The 16,900-nt window shown below is 35.7% G+C and overlaps 1 protein-coding gene across 1 annotated transcript in view; it reads left to right on the forward strand.

The window, feature by feature from the left end:
* Positions 1 to 11,176, forward strand: part of MED4 (mediator complex subunit 4) — a 17,574-nt gene extending 6,398 nt beyond the window's left edge. The window contains exons 3-7 of the mRNA XM_002919113.4: positions 3,049 to 3,219; positions 5,263 to 5,320; positions 6,545 to 6,631; positions 8,307 to 8,438; positions 10,280 to 11,176. Of these exons, the coding sequence (XP_002919159.2) occupies positions 3,049 to 3,219; positions 5,263 to 5,320; positions 6,545 to 6,631; positions 8,307 to 8,438; positions 10,280 to 10,452 (621 nt within the window). The 3' untranslated portion in view covers positions 10,453 to 11,176. The remainder of the gene's footprint in view (positions 1 to 3,048; positions 3,220 to 5,262; positions 5,321 to 6,544; positions 6,632 to 8,306; positions 8,439 to 10,279) is intronic.
* Positions 11,177 to 16,900: the final 5,724 nt, after the last annotated feature.

The following is a 16,900-nucleotide window of genomic DNA, read 5'->3' on the forward strand; positions in this document are numbered from 1 at the left end:
AGGAAAAAGCTTATAGAGAATTATGTTAATAGAAGAATGCTAGTCTCAGATACTTTATTGATAAATACCTGTGAAATAAGAGTTTATTACAAAATGAAATATAAGTTTTGACTTTAGTTCCTAGGCACTTATTATATACTTGCCAGGCCTGCAGATAAGTCAATAGGTCATAACTAAGACCTGCCCATTCAGCACTAGCTTTTCTTATACTTTGTAAGGATTAGCAGTTCTGTCCTTAAAAAATAACAGTACCTTGTCACATAAGGTTGTTGTGAGGATTTATGATAGTGCATTTTAAGTACTCATAGGAAGTGTTTAGTAATGGATAGTTATCATCACCACCCCAGGACAGAATTAAACCTTATACTTAATACAGTGAATTCCTGTATAATTTTCATTGACACTTAAATATTAGTGGGATGTGCCCATTTGAAAATTTACTGTTTTTGGAAATTGCTCTTTTTTAAACCATCTTCGTCATAAAGCAATACTATGCATGACATCACAGGTTTAATGTGAATTATATATTTTCTTGAACATAATAGCACAAATGTGCAACTGTAAAAGTTTTTTTTATGCATCATACATTTATCATAAAAGTATTTCTGACATTAGTTCAACTCTGAGACAACCATAATGAAGAATTTACTATAATTATGTCATCGTTTCCTTACATTATAGTTTAATACTTTGATCATTTACTTGCTATCATAGTTGATTGTGTATGATTTTGTAACTTTAAAAAAATTACGCATTTTGTCATAATGTCTTTGCATCCTGTTTGGCGGTTTGGGCTTTTTTGTTTTAATTTTTTTTACAGTTTAATTGAGATATAGTAGAAATATAACATTGCATTAGTTTAAGACCTACAAGATAATGATTTGTTGTATGTATGTATTGTGAAGTGATTACCGCAGTAAGATTAGTTAACATAGTTACAATTTTTTTTCTTGTCATAAGAACTTTTAAGAAGATGACAGGGAAACCATGGCACCTTTTCATGTACCTGTTGGTGATTTGGGTGTCTTTGGAAAAATTTCTCATGGTTCCATTTCTCTGTACATTTTTAAGAACTTTTTCAAAGTTGCTAATATATACCACCTTAGCAGCTTTCAAGTATACAGTGTAGTATCATTAACTGTAGTCACCATTTCTGTACATTACATCCTCAGAACTTATTTATCTTATAACTGGAAGTTTGTACCTTTTGATCATCTTTACCCATTTTGCCCACCCCCACCCTGCAATCCACCAGTCTGATTTCTTTTTCTGTGAATTTGGCTCTTTTAGATTCCACATGCAGGTGAAATCCTGCAGTATTTGTCTTTCTCTGTCAGACTTATTTCACTTAATATAATGGCCTCAGGGTCCATCCATCTTGTCAAAAATAGCAAGATTTCCTTCTTTTTTATGGCTGAATAATATTTCTGTATGTGTGTATATATACATTCCACATTTTCTACTAATTTGAAGAGTTACAGGTACCCGATATTTATAGCAGCATTATCAGCAATAGCCAAATTATGGAAAAAGCCCAAATGTTCATCAACTGATGAATGGATAAAGAGGTGGTGTATACACACACACACAATGGAATATTACTTAGCCATATAAAGAATGAAATCTTGCCATTTGCTGCAACGTGGATGGAGCTAGAAAGTGTTATGCTAGTGAAATAAGGCAGTCAGAGAAAGACAAATGCCATTTGATTTCACTCATATGTAGAATTTTTTTAAGATTTTATTTGTCAGAGAGTGCACAAGCAGGGGGAGTGGCAGGCAGAGGGAGAAGCAGGCTCCCCGCTGAGCCGGGACCCCAATGCAGGACTCAATCCCAGGACTCTGGGATCATTACCTGAGCTGAAGGCAAAGGCTTAATTGACTGAGCCACCCGGGTGTCCCTCATATGTGGAATTTAAGAAACAAATGATCATGGGGGTGGAAAGGAGAGGGAAACCAAGAAACAGACTCTCAGCTATAGAGAACAAAGTGATGGTTACCAGATGGGAGGCGAGTAGAAGTATAGGTGAAATAGGTGATGGGGATTAAGGAATGCACTTGTGATGAGCACTGGGTAATATCTGCAAGTGTGGAATCACTATATTGTACATCTGAAACTAATATTACACTGTATTACTACTAACTGGAATTTAAATAAAAACTGAAAAAAATACATACCACATTTTCTTTATCCATTCATATATTGATGGATGGTTAGTTTGCTTTCATATCCTGGCTGTTGTAAGTAATGCTGCAGTGAACATGTGGGTGCCCATATCTTTTTGAGATAATAATTTCATTTTTTTTCAGATAAGTGCCCAGAAGTGGAATTGCTGGATCATATGCTAGTTCTATTTTTTAACTTTTTAAGTAATTTCTATACTGTTTTCTGTAGTGGTTGCACCAGTTAACGTTCCCACCATCAGTGCACGAGGGTTCCCTTTTCTCCATATCTTTGCCAACACCAACTCTTATCTCTTGTTTTATTGAATATAGCCATTGTAACTGGTGTGAGGTGATATCCAGTTGTGGTTTTAATTTGCATTTCCCTGATGATTAGTGATGTTGAGCACCTTTTCATGTACCTTTGGTCATTTTTATGTCTTTGGAAAAATGTCGTTCAGTTTCTTTGCCCATTTTTTAATCAGACTGTTTATTTTGTAGAAATTTTTTATAGTTCTTAATGTCAACTAAAATCATCTCAAATACCAGATTTGGGGAGAACCTCCATTGCATTGTATTTTTAAGGATAAACTTTAAAATTTTATCCTACCTGGGAAATGAATAAACCTCATTTTGTCATATTGGTAGTTCTGAAGACTTGTATGAAAGAACAGCATATAACTAGAAAAAGTAGAAAGTCTTGATACTAGTCTGTTTTCCAAAATAATCATAGGTAGGTTATTTTTATTCTTAACGTTGATTAGAATAATACTTTGAAGGTGTTAAAATTTTATAGCCTAGCCAATTCACATGTGGATTCTTTGCTTCATTGGAATGTCACTTTTCATTATTCTGCTCTCTGCTTTAATCAACTGTTACCTGACAGGTCCTGGAGTTGTTAATTCACAGAGATGGGGAATTTCAAGAACTGATGAAATTGGCACTCAATCAGGGAAAAATCCATCATGAAATGCAAGTTTTAGAAAAGGAAGTGGAGAAGAGAGACAGTGATATTCAGCAACTACAAAAACAGCTAAAGGAAGCAGAACAAATACTGGTAAGTTGTTAGAAAATAAGGTAAAAAAAGATATTAATCTATTTCTGAAAAAGAAATCTAACCTAAAATATTTTGAAGTGGCAGAAAACTTGACTTTCCAAGTCTAAAAGTGACAGCTTGTCAGTTTGGTTCAGTGAAAGGTCATTGTCATTCACTATTTTACTTAATGTTTTCAGATAGTCTGCATTATTTTTGAACCATATTTTCATTATTTAAAGATTTTATAGAATTGAATTAGTAGAACTGGGAAGTTATACTTTTATTCTGTCCTGTTAGAAGTTTTCAGTTATTAGTAGTCTAAATCTACTTCAGCTTTTAAAATATTTTGAAATCAGTAGAAATATGTATCAATTTTATAAATCAATTAAAATTTACATAAACTTATTTAGTCTTCCATTCTAAACTAGGTGGGATTTGGGCATATGTCAAGGACTCTATAGTTTTTTGGGGTTTTTTTGTTTTTTCCTTGTTCTTGGTTACTGTTTCAGAAAAGCAATTTCTTTGCTATTATTTGCCCAGTTATTTCACTAAATACTAACTAATGTAGTTGTTACATGGTGGTATTACAGAAACAGCTGAGTTTGATTCTCATATGGACCAGAAATTGCTAGAATCTTTATCCCTGATGAATCTTCAAAATGTGTCAAAATGGGCTCCAATAGATAGAAACCTGAGTGGTTCAGGGTAAATTAACCACTTCTGCTGAAGAAATGACCCCAAGTAAACGCTTTTTTAAAAAAAAATGTAATGAAATCTATTTTCCATTAGCAAAGTAATACTTATCAAAAGATATTCCGAAAATACAGAAAAATAGAAGAGGAAAAGGTTGTGTTAGTCTCTCTTCAGATTGCCATTATTCATAGTTTTGTGCATTTCATTTCAGTCTCATTTTTTTTTTTTAAATTTTCCAGTAGGCTTATAATTGAAGTTTGGTTGACACGCAATGTTACATTAGTTTCAGGTGTACAACACAGTGTTTTTTTTTCCCCCCAGAGGTTTTCATTTTTTAATCTTGTAATTAGTAGGATACTACTGGCTTTCTGTTACTATTAAAACTTAAGCATTTTTCATGTATTATATCCTCTTTGTTTCGCTTTCTAACTTTCTGTTATAAATAATGCGTTGATGAATATCATTGCAGAATAGTCTTTTTTTTTCTTCTGCATTTCAGATTATATTCTTTAGATTTGATTTCCAAAAAAGTAATTATTGAATTAAAGACAGTGAGCACAAGGACCATAAAAAGATTGAATTTTATGATTTAGGTAGTAGCAGCTAACATTTATTGAGCATTTGTGCATCAGGTCTTATGCTTGTTTGCAGCTTACATGTATTATCTCAGTCTTCTTAAATTATGCTAGATTCGTACCATTGTTCCATTTTACAGATGAGGAAACCGAGATTTTTAAATTAATAACTACCTTGCCCAGGAAAGAGTGAAGAGTAGAGAGATGAAACTTAAACGTAGTTCTCTCTGACTCCATACTCTTAACCACTATGTTATAGTTGAAGATGCGTATACTAGCTTAACTTCATTTTACCCTCTAGTGTACCTTTCCAGGGGTTCTGGGGGGGGATTGTGGGTGTTTTCGTTATAGCAGTCATTAAGCATGGAGGTAATGGTAACGTATAAATGAGTAAGGCTATCAATAACAAGAATGTGTCTTATAAAGTAGAAAAAAAATATTTTGGTATTTTATCTCTGAACTGAATGTAAGAATAGGATGCTTTGGGAGTGGTATGTGGCCTGGATCTCTTATGCATGTCTGATAGAAGGCATAAAGAAAAAAGTAAACAATCCAATTTACGCTTTGTTTCTAACAATTTGTGAATGAAGACTGATTCATGTATATATGTTATTTCTTTCATTAACCAGCTGATATAAATGATTCCCAAATTGTGTTTCAGAACATTACAAATTATGGGGATTTCCAACTTTTGCATATTGTTCCTCTGGGATTAATGATTTTGTGAATTAAGCCGAAAATTTTGCTTGATATAGTTACGAATAAAGCATATTTCTTTTTTTAATATTCGACTTAGGCAACAGCTGTTTACCAAGCAAAAGAAAAACTCAAATCAATAGAAAAAGCAAGAAAAGGTTAGTACTGTGGGAGTACTCAATGACTGTCTGAAAAATCCAAGTTTTGGTTTCAAGAAACAGATGACGGTGTTATTGGTAATTATTTGCTGCTATTGAAATGATTACAATAAATTTTTATCGTAAAGTGCCTGCTAGGTGCTAGCACTGTGTTGTGTATTATTGGGGAGGTATCACACCTTTTTCAGGTTCTAAGAAGCAACGGTAGTATAAGGAAAGTCATGGCTATGTATCCGAATGTGTAGTAAAGACAATGAGTTTATAAAGTTGTTGGGAGAAGGAAGCAAGTGGGATGTGAGTTCAGTCTTAAAAGACAGGACAGAGAGTGAAGGAGAATGTGCAGTGGGCAACTGGGTTGGGACTAGAGTGTCCTGAAGTCAGAACTAGATGCGGCTTTGGGAGGATGTGTGCACATTTAATGGTGCAGATAACCAGCATGCCTTCTTTTCCTGTCCCACTTCTCTCTTTAAAAGACTTCCATTTTGGATTTTTTAGTTTAGGGTACTAAAAGAGTGAAAACTTTGGTTACTTAATTTTAATGGTTTGTAGATGATTTACCTTTAATTACCTCACAGTTGTCTAACTTTCCTCTTCATTTCCTGTTTCAGGTAACTACTGTTAATGTTTGGTGTATGTCCATCTTTTTTAGATGTTTAATACAAATATAATAACAATACAAATACATATATGTACATATATTCTAAAACAAAAACCAGGTCATGCTATACATATTATTTAGCAGCTTACTTTTTTAATCTAATGAATATATTATGGACATGTTTTTGCTTAGGTCTACTTATAGGGTCACATCAAGTCAACAATTGAGTGGTATAGTGTGAACTGCTGCCCTCATTTAATAGCTTAGATGTCACTGGAAGACAAAACAGTCTTTCCTCTGTTTTATTTGCATTCATTGTTGCTTTGAGAACAAATAAGAGTAGTTAATGGTAGTTAATAATTGAGATTAGTGAATTTTGTCATGCTAATGTCCCAAATTTGATACTTTGTTAGCTGTTTTTTCTAGATGTCTTGCTCTTTACTTGGGAAATCTATATGATTTAAGCTTAACAATATACATATTACAAGGTATTATTAGGGAAGGTAGGCAACTCAGATTACCCTGTTTTCAGATAATTTAAAATAAAGATGTGACTATGAGGCATGCGTTTATACACTTGTAAATTACTAGACTAACATGTTACTCTCTCCTCTTGACTCTCTCAGGTGCCATCTCTTCTGAAGAAATAATTAAGTATGCACATAGGATTAGTGCAAGTAATGCTGTGTGTGCCCCACTGACCTGGGTTCCAGGTAAAAATACTTCTCTTATTAGACATATATGGTTTTGAAAATTCTTAGGTGATTGTACTCAAAAGTAGGAGAAATGATTTAAATATAGAATGTATTTATCCTTAGAAACATCTGCTATATATTTTCATACCTTTAATATCTTATAAGTAATAATGTGGACCATGGGTTTGATCAGTTTGGTTTTTTATAAAACTTTTGCTCCAGGGACTATGTTTCTGTCCTTTTTTTTTTTCTTTTTAAGATATTATTTGTTTATTTGAGAGAGAGAGCATGAGCAGGGAGGAGAGGAAGAAGCAGGCTCCCTGCTGATCAGGGAGTCCCCATGTGAGGCTCAATCCCAGGACCTTGAGATCATGACCTGAGCCAAAGGCAGCCGCTTAACCAACTGAGTCACCCAGGCACCTCTGTTTCTGTCCTTTTTAAAAGAAAAATCATAAATAATGTTTGAAAGTATAAGATGATATGTGATGATTCTAAAGCTGTAGATTTATATGCCTGTAACACTCAGGCTGGCCAGAAGCCCAGTTTTTAGAACCATTGGGATTTTGTCCAGGGGTCTGGCCTTGGAATTAAGACAGTCCCAACTTTCCGGGATAAAGGTGAAGCACTGAGCACCCAACAGCAAACACATGGGACTGGATAGAGCTGGAGTAATTAGAAACACCGAAAAAGTAACAAACTGCAATATATATTGACAGTACGTAAAACATTTATAAGACAGGGACCTAAGATTGAGCAGCAGTGTTCTGGGAGGAGCGGGAGATAGTATCTCAACATCAGTAATTCATGATGGTGATATTTTACCATACTGAAAATACTAAGATTAACTTACAGTTTTGAGGGTAATGATCTGGAGTAAGAAATATTACCAAAAAGTTGGTCCAAATCTGCCAAGTTTTCATCATTCTAAAATTAAGTGGTATGCTTTCATGATTAGACATGAACATTGGTGGGGCGCCTGGGTGGCACAGCAGTTAAGAGTCTGCCTTCGGCTCAGGGCGTGATCCGCGTTATGGGATCGAGCCCCACATCAGGCTCCTCCGCTATTGAGCCTGCTTCTTCCTTTCCCACTCCCCCTGCTTGTTTTCCCTCTCTCGCTGGCTGTCTCTATCTCTGTCGAATAAATAAAAATAAAATCTTTATAAAAAAAAAAAAAAAGAAACGAACATTGGCTCCTGATATTCCTCCACTGGAAAGTTCTAGGAATTAATCTTTAAATGACAAGATCAAAGAGGTTTGTTAGGAAAAGTTTTAATTTAGACAGTCCTTCAAATAAGCATTCCAGTCCTTTCTGTCTTGTGAAAAAAAAAAACGTCATTATCTGTTTATTCTCTCAGAATATGTATCATTAGTTTTTCTTACTAGGAAATGCAAATAAGTTAGAAGAATCAAGATCATTATAATTTTCTTAATTTGTCATCTGGAATTGCTAAAATGACAGACTTTTCTCCTTTTTTTTTTTTTTTAGTATAGAGGATAGTATATTTCTGTACAGATTCAAAGAAGAAATGCATGTATTTTTAAATTTAATATATTATGCTCTTAATAACAATTGATATTCCTATTCCAAAATTGAAAATGGGTGTCTTGAGTTTTTCAAGGAAAATCAATACTTCCAGAGAAGGTATTAATGCTTAATTTGCATGTGATTGAATTAAAAGCAGTCTTTTTTTAGGGGACCCACGGAGACCATACCCAACTGATTTAGAGATGAGAAGTGGATTATTGGGTCAAATGAACAATCCTTCCACTAATGGTGTAAACGGTCATTTACCAGGGGATGCACTTGCAGCAGGCAGATTGCCAGGTAACGTTAATCAGAACGGCCTTTCAGACATACAAGGTTTTTCAGACATGATGATGGAATATCTGGCTGTTGAACAAGTTTGAGGTTCTGGACCCAGCTCGCTTCAATAGCTAGGTTTTCTGCCAGTTATCCTGCTCTCTAGTTTAAGAACTGTTCTAGCTGGAGTTTGTGAAATTAGAATAAATTGACTTTTCTCTCATTTGTTAATAGGTTTTTCCCCCTCAGGCATTAGGCCTCTCTTTTATTATTAAAATTTAAACAGCTTTTTAAATAAAATTGTGAAATATACTGTACAAACAGAATAAGAAAGATATATGTTCATTTTAAAGAATACGAAGTGAACTCACTCCTGAAAAACTCCCAAATTAACAAAATGAATAACAGCTTTTTATGGGCTTTTCAATAACTAAATAAAATAGCACTTTTGTGAGACTTGGTTCATTCTGAATTTCAGCCTTCCTCAAGTTTTGCATATAGTTTTGTGTTATTCTTATTTTATGTTCCCCATCTTTCATCTTTTGTAGGTGACTTGTTTTGATTTGGTAGAACATTTAAAAAGTATTTAGAAGGTTATAAAAAAAACTGTTTTTTTTTGAGCAGTCACTTTTAATATTTCACCTATTTCATTTTTTGTCTTATTTTTACAGTGTTAAAAACATGCTCTATATAATGCTTTTCTGCTTCACATTTTATTGTAAGGATGTTCCTGTGTTGTTAAGAATGCTTTGTAAACATCATTTTTAATCATCTAAAGTACAAACTGAGAATTCAGTGTGCCTCAGTTTCCCTTGATATCTTTGCATTTTTCTCATTTTGATTATTCAACATTATATACCAGTCACAGTCCAGTCAGGAGGCAGAAACCACATCAGCAATATGAACAAGAAAAATGTAAAGAATTATTAATTAGTAACAAGATATTAACTACTAAAGGGTAAAGAGAACTGTTTTTTAAAAATATGGTAATAACAGATGTGGGGAGCTACTACATTTAGGACCAGGCAGGATACCCAAGGAAGTGACCCACTGAGAAGAGGCTTCTCCCACCCCCATCCTCAGGCTGCTGTTCATATCGCGGCAGCCTCGAGAAGGTGTAGCTGTGGCCCATGGGCTGGCAGAGTAGTTAGATGAGGTATTCACAGGCTGGAGCCGGCAAGCAGGAAATTATCCACTAGGGTTCCTTGCTGGGAAGCCACCTGTAGGGTAATGGTGAGACTTAGATGCCACTGAAACTTGGCAGGGGGTGAGCCCACCACTTGATGTCCGCATGCCAGCCAGGCACCACAGGAGTGAGAAGGGAAACATCAGATCGCTTAGTCCTGTTCCCCTTGCAGAGTCCCTCCAGTGCCCTCTACTGACAGAGATTAACATTGTGGCTGCTGGCAAAGGAGAATGTTTTCAGGGTCCAGGGAGGAGTGGATTTAAAGTTTAAGAGGCAGTTTAAGCTTGTAATACTTAGTATAGTACATGTTAGCTATTTAAAATATATAGAGAGAATAATATATATGACCTAATATCTGCATATAGTTTACATAGATATATATAAGAAACATTTGATTTGTCATTGTGAATGTCTTGCAAAGAAAAATTAGGTCAACTGACTGTATAAAGTTACTTAGATGGAAGCATGATTTTTAAAAAATAAAGCATAGGTTCTGGTTATTAAAACATCATGCTTTTCCTTGATAACTTTGATCTTTGTTAATATAGTTAATGTACATTTTGATTCCTGGCCTTAAAAAATATTTACTTCAGATTCTGTGTGTGAAGGGAAGAGTAATTAAGAAGTAAATTGATTACTGGTAGAAGTATTGTTACATATGCTTCTTTCTTTTCTCCAGATGTCCTTGCTCCACAATATCCATGGCAGTCAAATGACATGTCAATGAATATGTTACCACCAAATCACAGTAATGACTTTTTGTTGGAACCTCCGGGGCATAATAAAGAAAATGAAGATGATGTAGAAGTTATGTCAACAGACTCCTCTAGCAGCAGTAGTGACTCTGATTAAAAACATAAAAGACAAAATTCATACAGAATTGAATACTATGGGGGGCACTGGGTGGCTCGGTTGAGCGTTGGACTCTTGATTTTGCCTCAGGTCACAATTTCAGGGTTGTGAGATCAAGCCCCGCATCAGGCTCCATTCTGGGTGTGGAGTCTGCTTAAGATTCTCTCCCTCCCTCTGCCCCTCTCCCTACCTCTCTCCCTCTTTAAAAAACAAACAGAATAGAACTATGGAATTCTGTTTCTTAAACAATTGCAAGCCTGTAAAAAATAGCCAGGTAATACTGGCTATCGGGGAGTTGTGCAACCCATCAAAAATCATTGGACTTTCTTTTTAAAGCCAAAAATCATGGTTTCAGTTCTAAACCACTAAGTGAATATTTGAAGAATAATCAAAATTTTCTGTTGGAAAAAAAAAATTACTCAATGCCACTCTACCCTGTTATATTTTAGTTATGTTGAACTTGTACATAATAGTGGTTCTGGAAATAAAAGTTGAGGGAAATGACCCACGTACATACCGCTAACCACCCCTGGATTATTTAGAAAAGCATTTTAAATAAGGGCAGTGGATCACCGAATGTGTATCATATCTTGAAATAACAAAACCCTCATTTGAAAGTGAAGGCTGGTAGCTTCTGTCACAGTAACGGGGGGGATTTTCGCAATTTGTACTATCTGTAATTATTGTAATTTTTGTAAATAAACTCACTTTTGTTTGTACTCTATGCTTTTTTAACTGAAATATGCCTTCAGTGTAGGTAAGAGATTATTTCCGTAAATCCCGTTGCATTTTATATGTACTTAAGTAGAATTCTGGAGTGTGAATAAACATGACATGCTGTGTACAGCTAAACTAGTAATCACACCCAGGAAGTTTCACAAAGGCCATACTGACATTCTTAGACGAAATAAAGTGAAGTTGCTTTTTATGTTTTTTTTTTTCCATTAGTCTTCCCATTAGTTTTTTGGTTTTTTTTAAATAATTGAAAAAGCTTATCATAATAATGTCTGATCTTAGGAATAACAGACTGGGTTGTCTTAAAGGTTTTAGAATAGAAAGCATTGTCTCTTGCCTTCACCTTCCCTCTTATTGCATTTTCCAGAAGGAATCACTTTTTTTTTTCTTGTTACTTATTTATTTATTTATTTTATTTAGAAGGAATCACTTTTAACCACTTTTAACTTCTGATGGTTAACCTCCATGTTTAAGCAATATGCTTATACCACTACAATTTGATTTATTTTAATGTACTTTTTACATTTTTTTTTTCAGATTGCAAAAGTAATACAATATCCATAGTGGAGCATTTAGCAAATATAGTAAATTACAAAGGAGGAAATAAAACTAGCCTTCTACCAATAGATCATATCAATTAACATTTTTGGATAGGTTCTTGGTCTTTTTTAAAGATCCACCTGTGTACATTTTAAAAAATAAGAATGTGTGTTTCCTGAGATGCTATATAGTTTTTAGTAATCTACATCCTTGCTATGAACTGAGAATTCAATTTTTTCAACTTTTTTCCTTTCTTTTTTTTTCCTTTTTTTTTTTTTCCATTTAAATGAAATGACCTCTATAGAAAAACATTTGTCTTCCAACTTCAGCAGTTTCCTGGGAACAAAATTACGTTTTAGATTGGTATCTTGAATAATACAAGGAATGAAATGAGTAGCCTAGTTTGGAATTCTAACAAAGTATAAATTATCTCAGTTCAATCTCTTTACTTTGTATTGTGAATTCAAGGGCATTCCAATATACATGAATTACAGTCATAACATAGTGTCTTTTGTGGTATAGTAAAATACTGGTTGCCTAATTAAAAAGTATATATATACATACACACAGTGCCAAGGAAAAGGCGGTGGAAAGGAGAGAGCTAAAGCAAATGAGGCACAGTCTTGGTAGCTACTGAATCTGAGTGTAGGATATATGGAAGTTCATGTACTGTTTTCTGCTTCTGGTATGTTTGAAAATTTTCATGTTAACATTCTTTTGTTTTCTGCATCAGAAGTTAACTTTACACTGTTTTAAAATGCCAAGGAATGGAAAAGTTTGGACTCTTTTCTACAAGATGGGTTTGCTGCTGCTGAAGCTCCAATTCAAGGATGGCAGGCATGGAAAGTGTGTGGGAACCCACAATAGCAAACATTTGTGGATTCTGATACAGTTCCTTAAGCCACCATACTTCGGCCACCTGTTCAGTTTAGTTTGTTAGGTATGCTATAACAAAGTAACAGACTCCTGGCTTAAACAGGAATTTATTTTCACACAGTTGTGGGGGTTAGAAGTCCAAGAGCGAAGTTTGGCTAGTCTCTTGGCTTGCCTTCTTGCTGTGTTCTCACATGACATTTTCTCTGCCCCCCCACCCCCAGCCCTGGTGTCTCTGTGTGTCCAAATTTCCTCTTCTCATAAAGACAGTAGACAGACTGGATTAGGGTTCACACTAATGGCTTCGTTTTAACTTCGTCATCCCTTTACAGGCCTTATCTCCAAATACAGTCACATTCTGAGGTATTGGGGTTTAGGGTTTCCACACCAATGCCAATGTGTGTTTGGGGGAGGGGTGGTTCCCCCCAACAACAAGCAATTATCTGGACAACGGCAAGATGTCCTACAATTCAATTCAATTCTGACACTACCTGGCTATAGAATTCGGTTCCTCACTCCATGTGCCAAGACGATGCCAATCAGCAAGCCCAGGTTGTCGCTAACCTGTATTTCTGACTGACAGGCTATATATCAGAAGTTCCCCAGAGCCCTTCCTTAGTTAGGTTTGATTAATGTGCTAAAATGGCTCACAGAACTCAGGAAATCCATTTACTCACTAGATTCCTGATTTGTTATAAAAGGATACAACTCAGGAACATCCAGATGGCAGAGATGCACTGGGCAATCATAGGGAAAGGGCTGAGCTTCCATGCCCTCCCCAAGCATGCCACTCTCCCCAAATCATGTGTTCACCAACCCAGAACTCTGAACACTGTCCTTCTGGGTTTTTATGGAGGCTTCATTACCTAGACTAGATTGATTAAATTGTTGGCCCCTCCCCTCTCCAGAGGAGGATTCAAGTTCCAACCCTCTAAGCACAGTAGTCACTTGGCTCCATTGGCAACCAGCCTCCATATTAACATAACAAAAGACTATTACTCTTCGCACTTAGGAAATTACAAGGGTTTTAGATGCTGTAAGCCAGGAACTCTGGACAAAAACCAAACATATATGTGAGAAATTTAGATGACCAAAATCACAATATCGTATGGGGACACAATTTAGCCCATTACATCACCCAAGGGCCTGTATAAACTTAATTAACTAAATATTTAATGAATGTTTATCCTAGTAAGATTTTTGCTTTTTTATTTTAGATTCAATTTGGCATATATGAGGTCTTTTCTAAGGCCCCTTGTATAGCCAATATATACACTTAAGACCATTTTACTGCATTTGGTTAATATTTTCAATTAACAACTATTTTGTTGTTTCATCATTTTAACAGCTTTTTCAGCAGTTTTTATGAGACCAAATCTTTGGCCAGGTTAGATCTCCCTAATTACAATGTTTGGGGAAATTATTTTCTTTGTAACAACTGATTTTATGCCCGTTTAAATGAAATCTGATGCTACAAAATGGGTACTTCTATTCCTTAAATACGGCACCGTCTTCTAAATCTTTTGCTGAAACCTCCATTTTAAATGTCTTAGGCACTTTACCTTCTGATATATAAAGTCAAAGAGTTTTAGCACTAGCGATCATATCATTTCAACTATGCTCATCTCCCATTGACTGGTGCTTCTGGCTGTGTTGAAAAAGCCTCCTAGACTGGTGTGGGGTCAGTGTGAAGGAATATTTATTATTCGCAATGCAGTCCAGAGCCCCCATGGCTAACTTCTCCTCCCCTTCATCCCATCTTTCCCTGTGTTCGAGGATCTTCCAACTGCTAAGGGTACAACAATGCATAAAACAGTGAGAGCCTGCCTTCCTGGACTTGTAGAGGCTGAGGGGCAGGGGAGGGGACAGATAATACGCCCATAAACAAATCAGTAAGACAAATACAAATAGTGGCAAGTACAATAAAACATAAGGACACAGTTCAAAATTCAACACTTATTGCAACACCCTGACCTCTCAAAGGAAGGTAAAAAAAACCTCCCAAGAGTTGTAGCACGGACCAGAATGGTCTTCAAAAATCAATAAATACATATATGGGTGTTAATTTAAAGATATTATGATCAATTAAAGATATGACCAAAAATGTTATATTCAAACACTTGGGTCTCATCAAGTACAAACCGAAGTTTGCCTAAATTTTTATTATTTATGCTTATTTTTTTTAAAGATTATTTGAGAGAGAGCAGGAGGTAGGGCAGAGGGAGAGGGACAGAGTCTCAAGCAGACTCTATGCTGAGCACAGAGCCCAATGTGCACAGCTCAACGTAGGGCTCAATCTCAGGACCCTGAGATCACGACCCAGGAGTCGGTTGCTCAACCAAGTGCGCCAGCCAGGTGCCCCAAAAGCTTGTATATATGTTTAAACAAAAATAAGAAATGCCATGCTTTTTGGATTGCTGCTTTTCCCACTCTGAAAAGTTAACTGTTTGATCCCGGTGTAAGTCTGAGACTCAAATACATTGTACCTTTATTAAAATGAGCATGCCCCATAGGGGGGCAGAAAAATTTTCCCTTCCTCTAGGTTCTTTGGCTGGTCTAATAACTAAATCGACATAGATTAATTGGAGAAAAATAAATTTAAATTTGTATATATGGGAGCCCATAAACATATGAAAATCAAAGAAGTGCCCAATACAGTCATCTTTTATACCTTTTAGACAAACAATAAATCTGTGAAGAACTGACAAGACAAAGGGGCTTGGGTTGGTGTAATAAATTAGTGAAGAAGTAACAATATTTATACAGTCTTCTTGTTGCTAAATTTCCTATCTTTGGTGATAAGCATGTCTCTCTAACTCCTGGTACCTTTCACATGGAAGATTTATTTCCTGTTTTCAGGCAGACAACGGAGGGTAGAATGTCCTTGCACTGGCTGTTTCTTAAGTAACTTTAATGAAAATTAATCAGTATGCCAAAATGGCATGTTTAGGGGTGGCATAGTCCCCTGCACCCAACATCACTCATTTCTCTGCCACTGAAAACAGTTTGCTACAGGTTTGGTATGAAAACATCTTCCAGAAACACTGCTTAGTGCTGTAAGAATGGGCTTTTTCAAAATTCCCGCTGCTCAGTTTTCTTCTAACCTGCACACAAAGAACATCCTGTAACAGTCTCTACAGTGTAACAATAGGGTTTCGTTTTGATTAAGTGTAAATAGTAATGGTGATATTTGGTCAGATTTATTACAATAGGATTCCATTCCAAAGTGTCCAAGGTTTAAAATTAGTATCCTACAGCTGCCTTTCCCATATTAAGGATGTTAAGTTTGTGCAAAGCACAATGGCCATATTGGTTACACTGCAAACTGGAAAGTGGGTATTTCTCAAAAATGTGGCCATATCCAAGCGTTTCAGAGTCACAGGGTGGCTGTTAGAAGGCAGATCGGGGAATCTGCTCCTTGCCTACTGACTGGAAATCTGTGATAATCCTTCCAACCAAGTTTGAGCATCAGGCCTTAAAGCCTTTCTCGGTGCCCTTCTCGGGCACTGCATTCGTAATCCAAGGGTCTCAACACCTCTGCCCTCAGGGAAGCATGTGGTTTCACTCACAAGGCAACACAAAGAACATGATAACAAATAAACCCAAACGGCAAAATAGGACGAAGGGATATAGATTCCTTATGAGGGTTGATAGGGCAGGGGATTGATTAAAAAAGAAAAGGGAATTTCACATGTACCTGAAAGAAATCAAACTGTGATGTCCATGCTCACTTTGAATTTATATATACAGTTTTACAAACCCTCATCCCAAACCCTGGGGTCTAAATGTATTTCAGAATTTGGATTTCTTAAAATATTCTAGAAACAGGATATATATATATATATCTCATATGTTATATAATACCCCCAACAAGGTCTGAAAAGGCACCTTATAAATTAAGCACATTAAGATTTCTTTAGCAAAGATATGTTATGTTCTCTGTGACCCATTCATCGGTTTACATCCAACAGAAATAAATACACATGTGAACGCCAAAGAAAGCATGTACAAGTGCTCACAGCAGCTTTGTTCGTAACAGCCTCAATTGGAAACAAGGCAAATGACCATCAGATTCAAGTTTTTGAAAAGTCACTCTAGGTATACTATCAAAAATAGGTCAGAGGGTAAATTTTGTCATGTGTATTTTACCTCAATTAGTTAGTTAGCCAACTGGAGGTTGTGCCAAGTACTGTGATAGGTGTTAAATCATATTTATGCTGAACATTGAGCAATATTATTATGCAAAAAGCCAAATACTTAAACATTTTAAACAAAAATGGGAGGAAATCTAGAATGGGAA

Source organism: Ailuropoda melanoleuca, chromosome 7, assembly GCF_002007445.2.
Source record: "Ailuropoda melanoleuca isolate Jingjing chromosome 7, ASM200744v2, whole genome shotgun sequence".
Taxonomy (NCBI): Eukaryota; Metazoa; Chordata; class Mammalia; order Carnivora; family Ursidae; genus Ailuropoda; species Ailuropoda melanoleuca.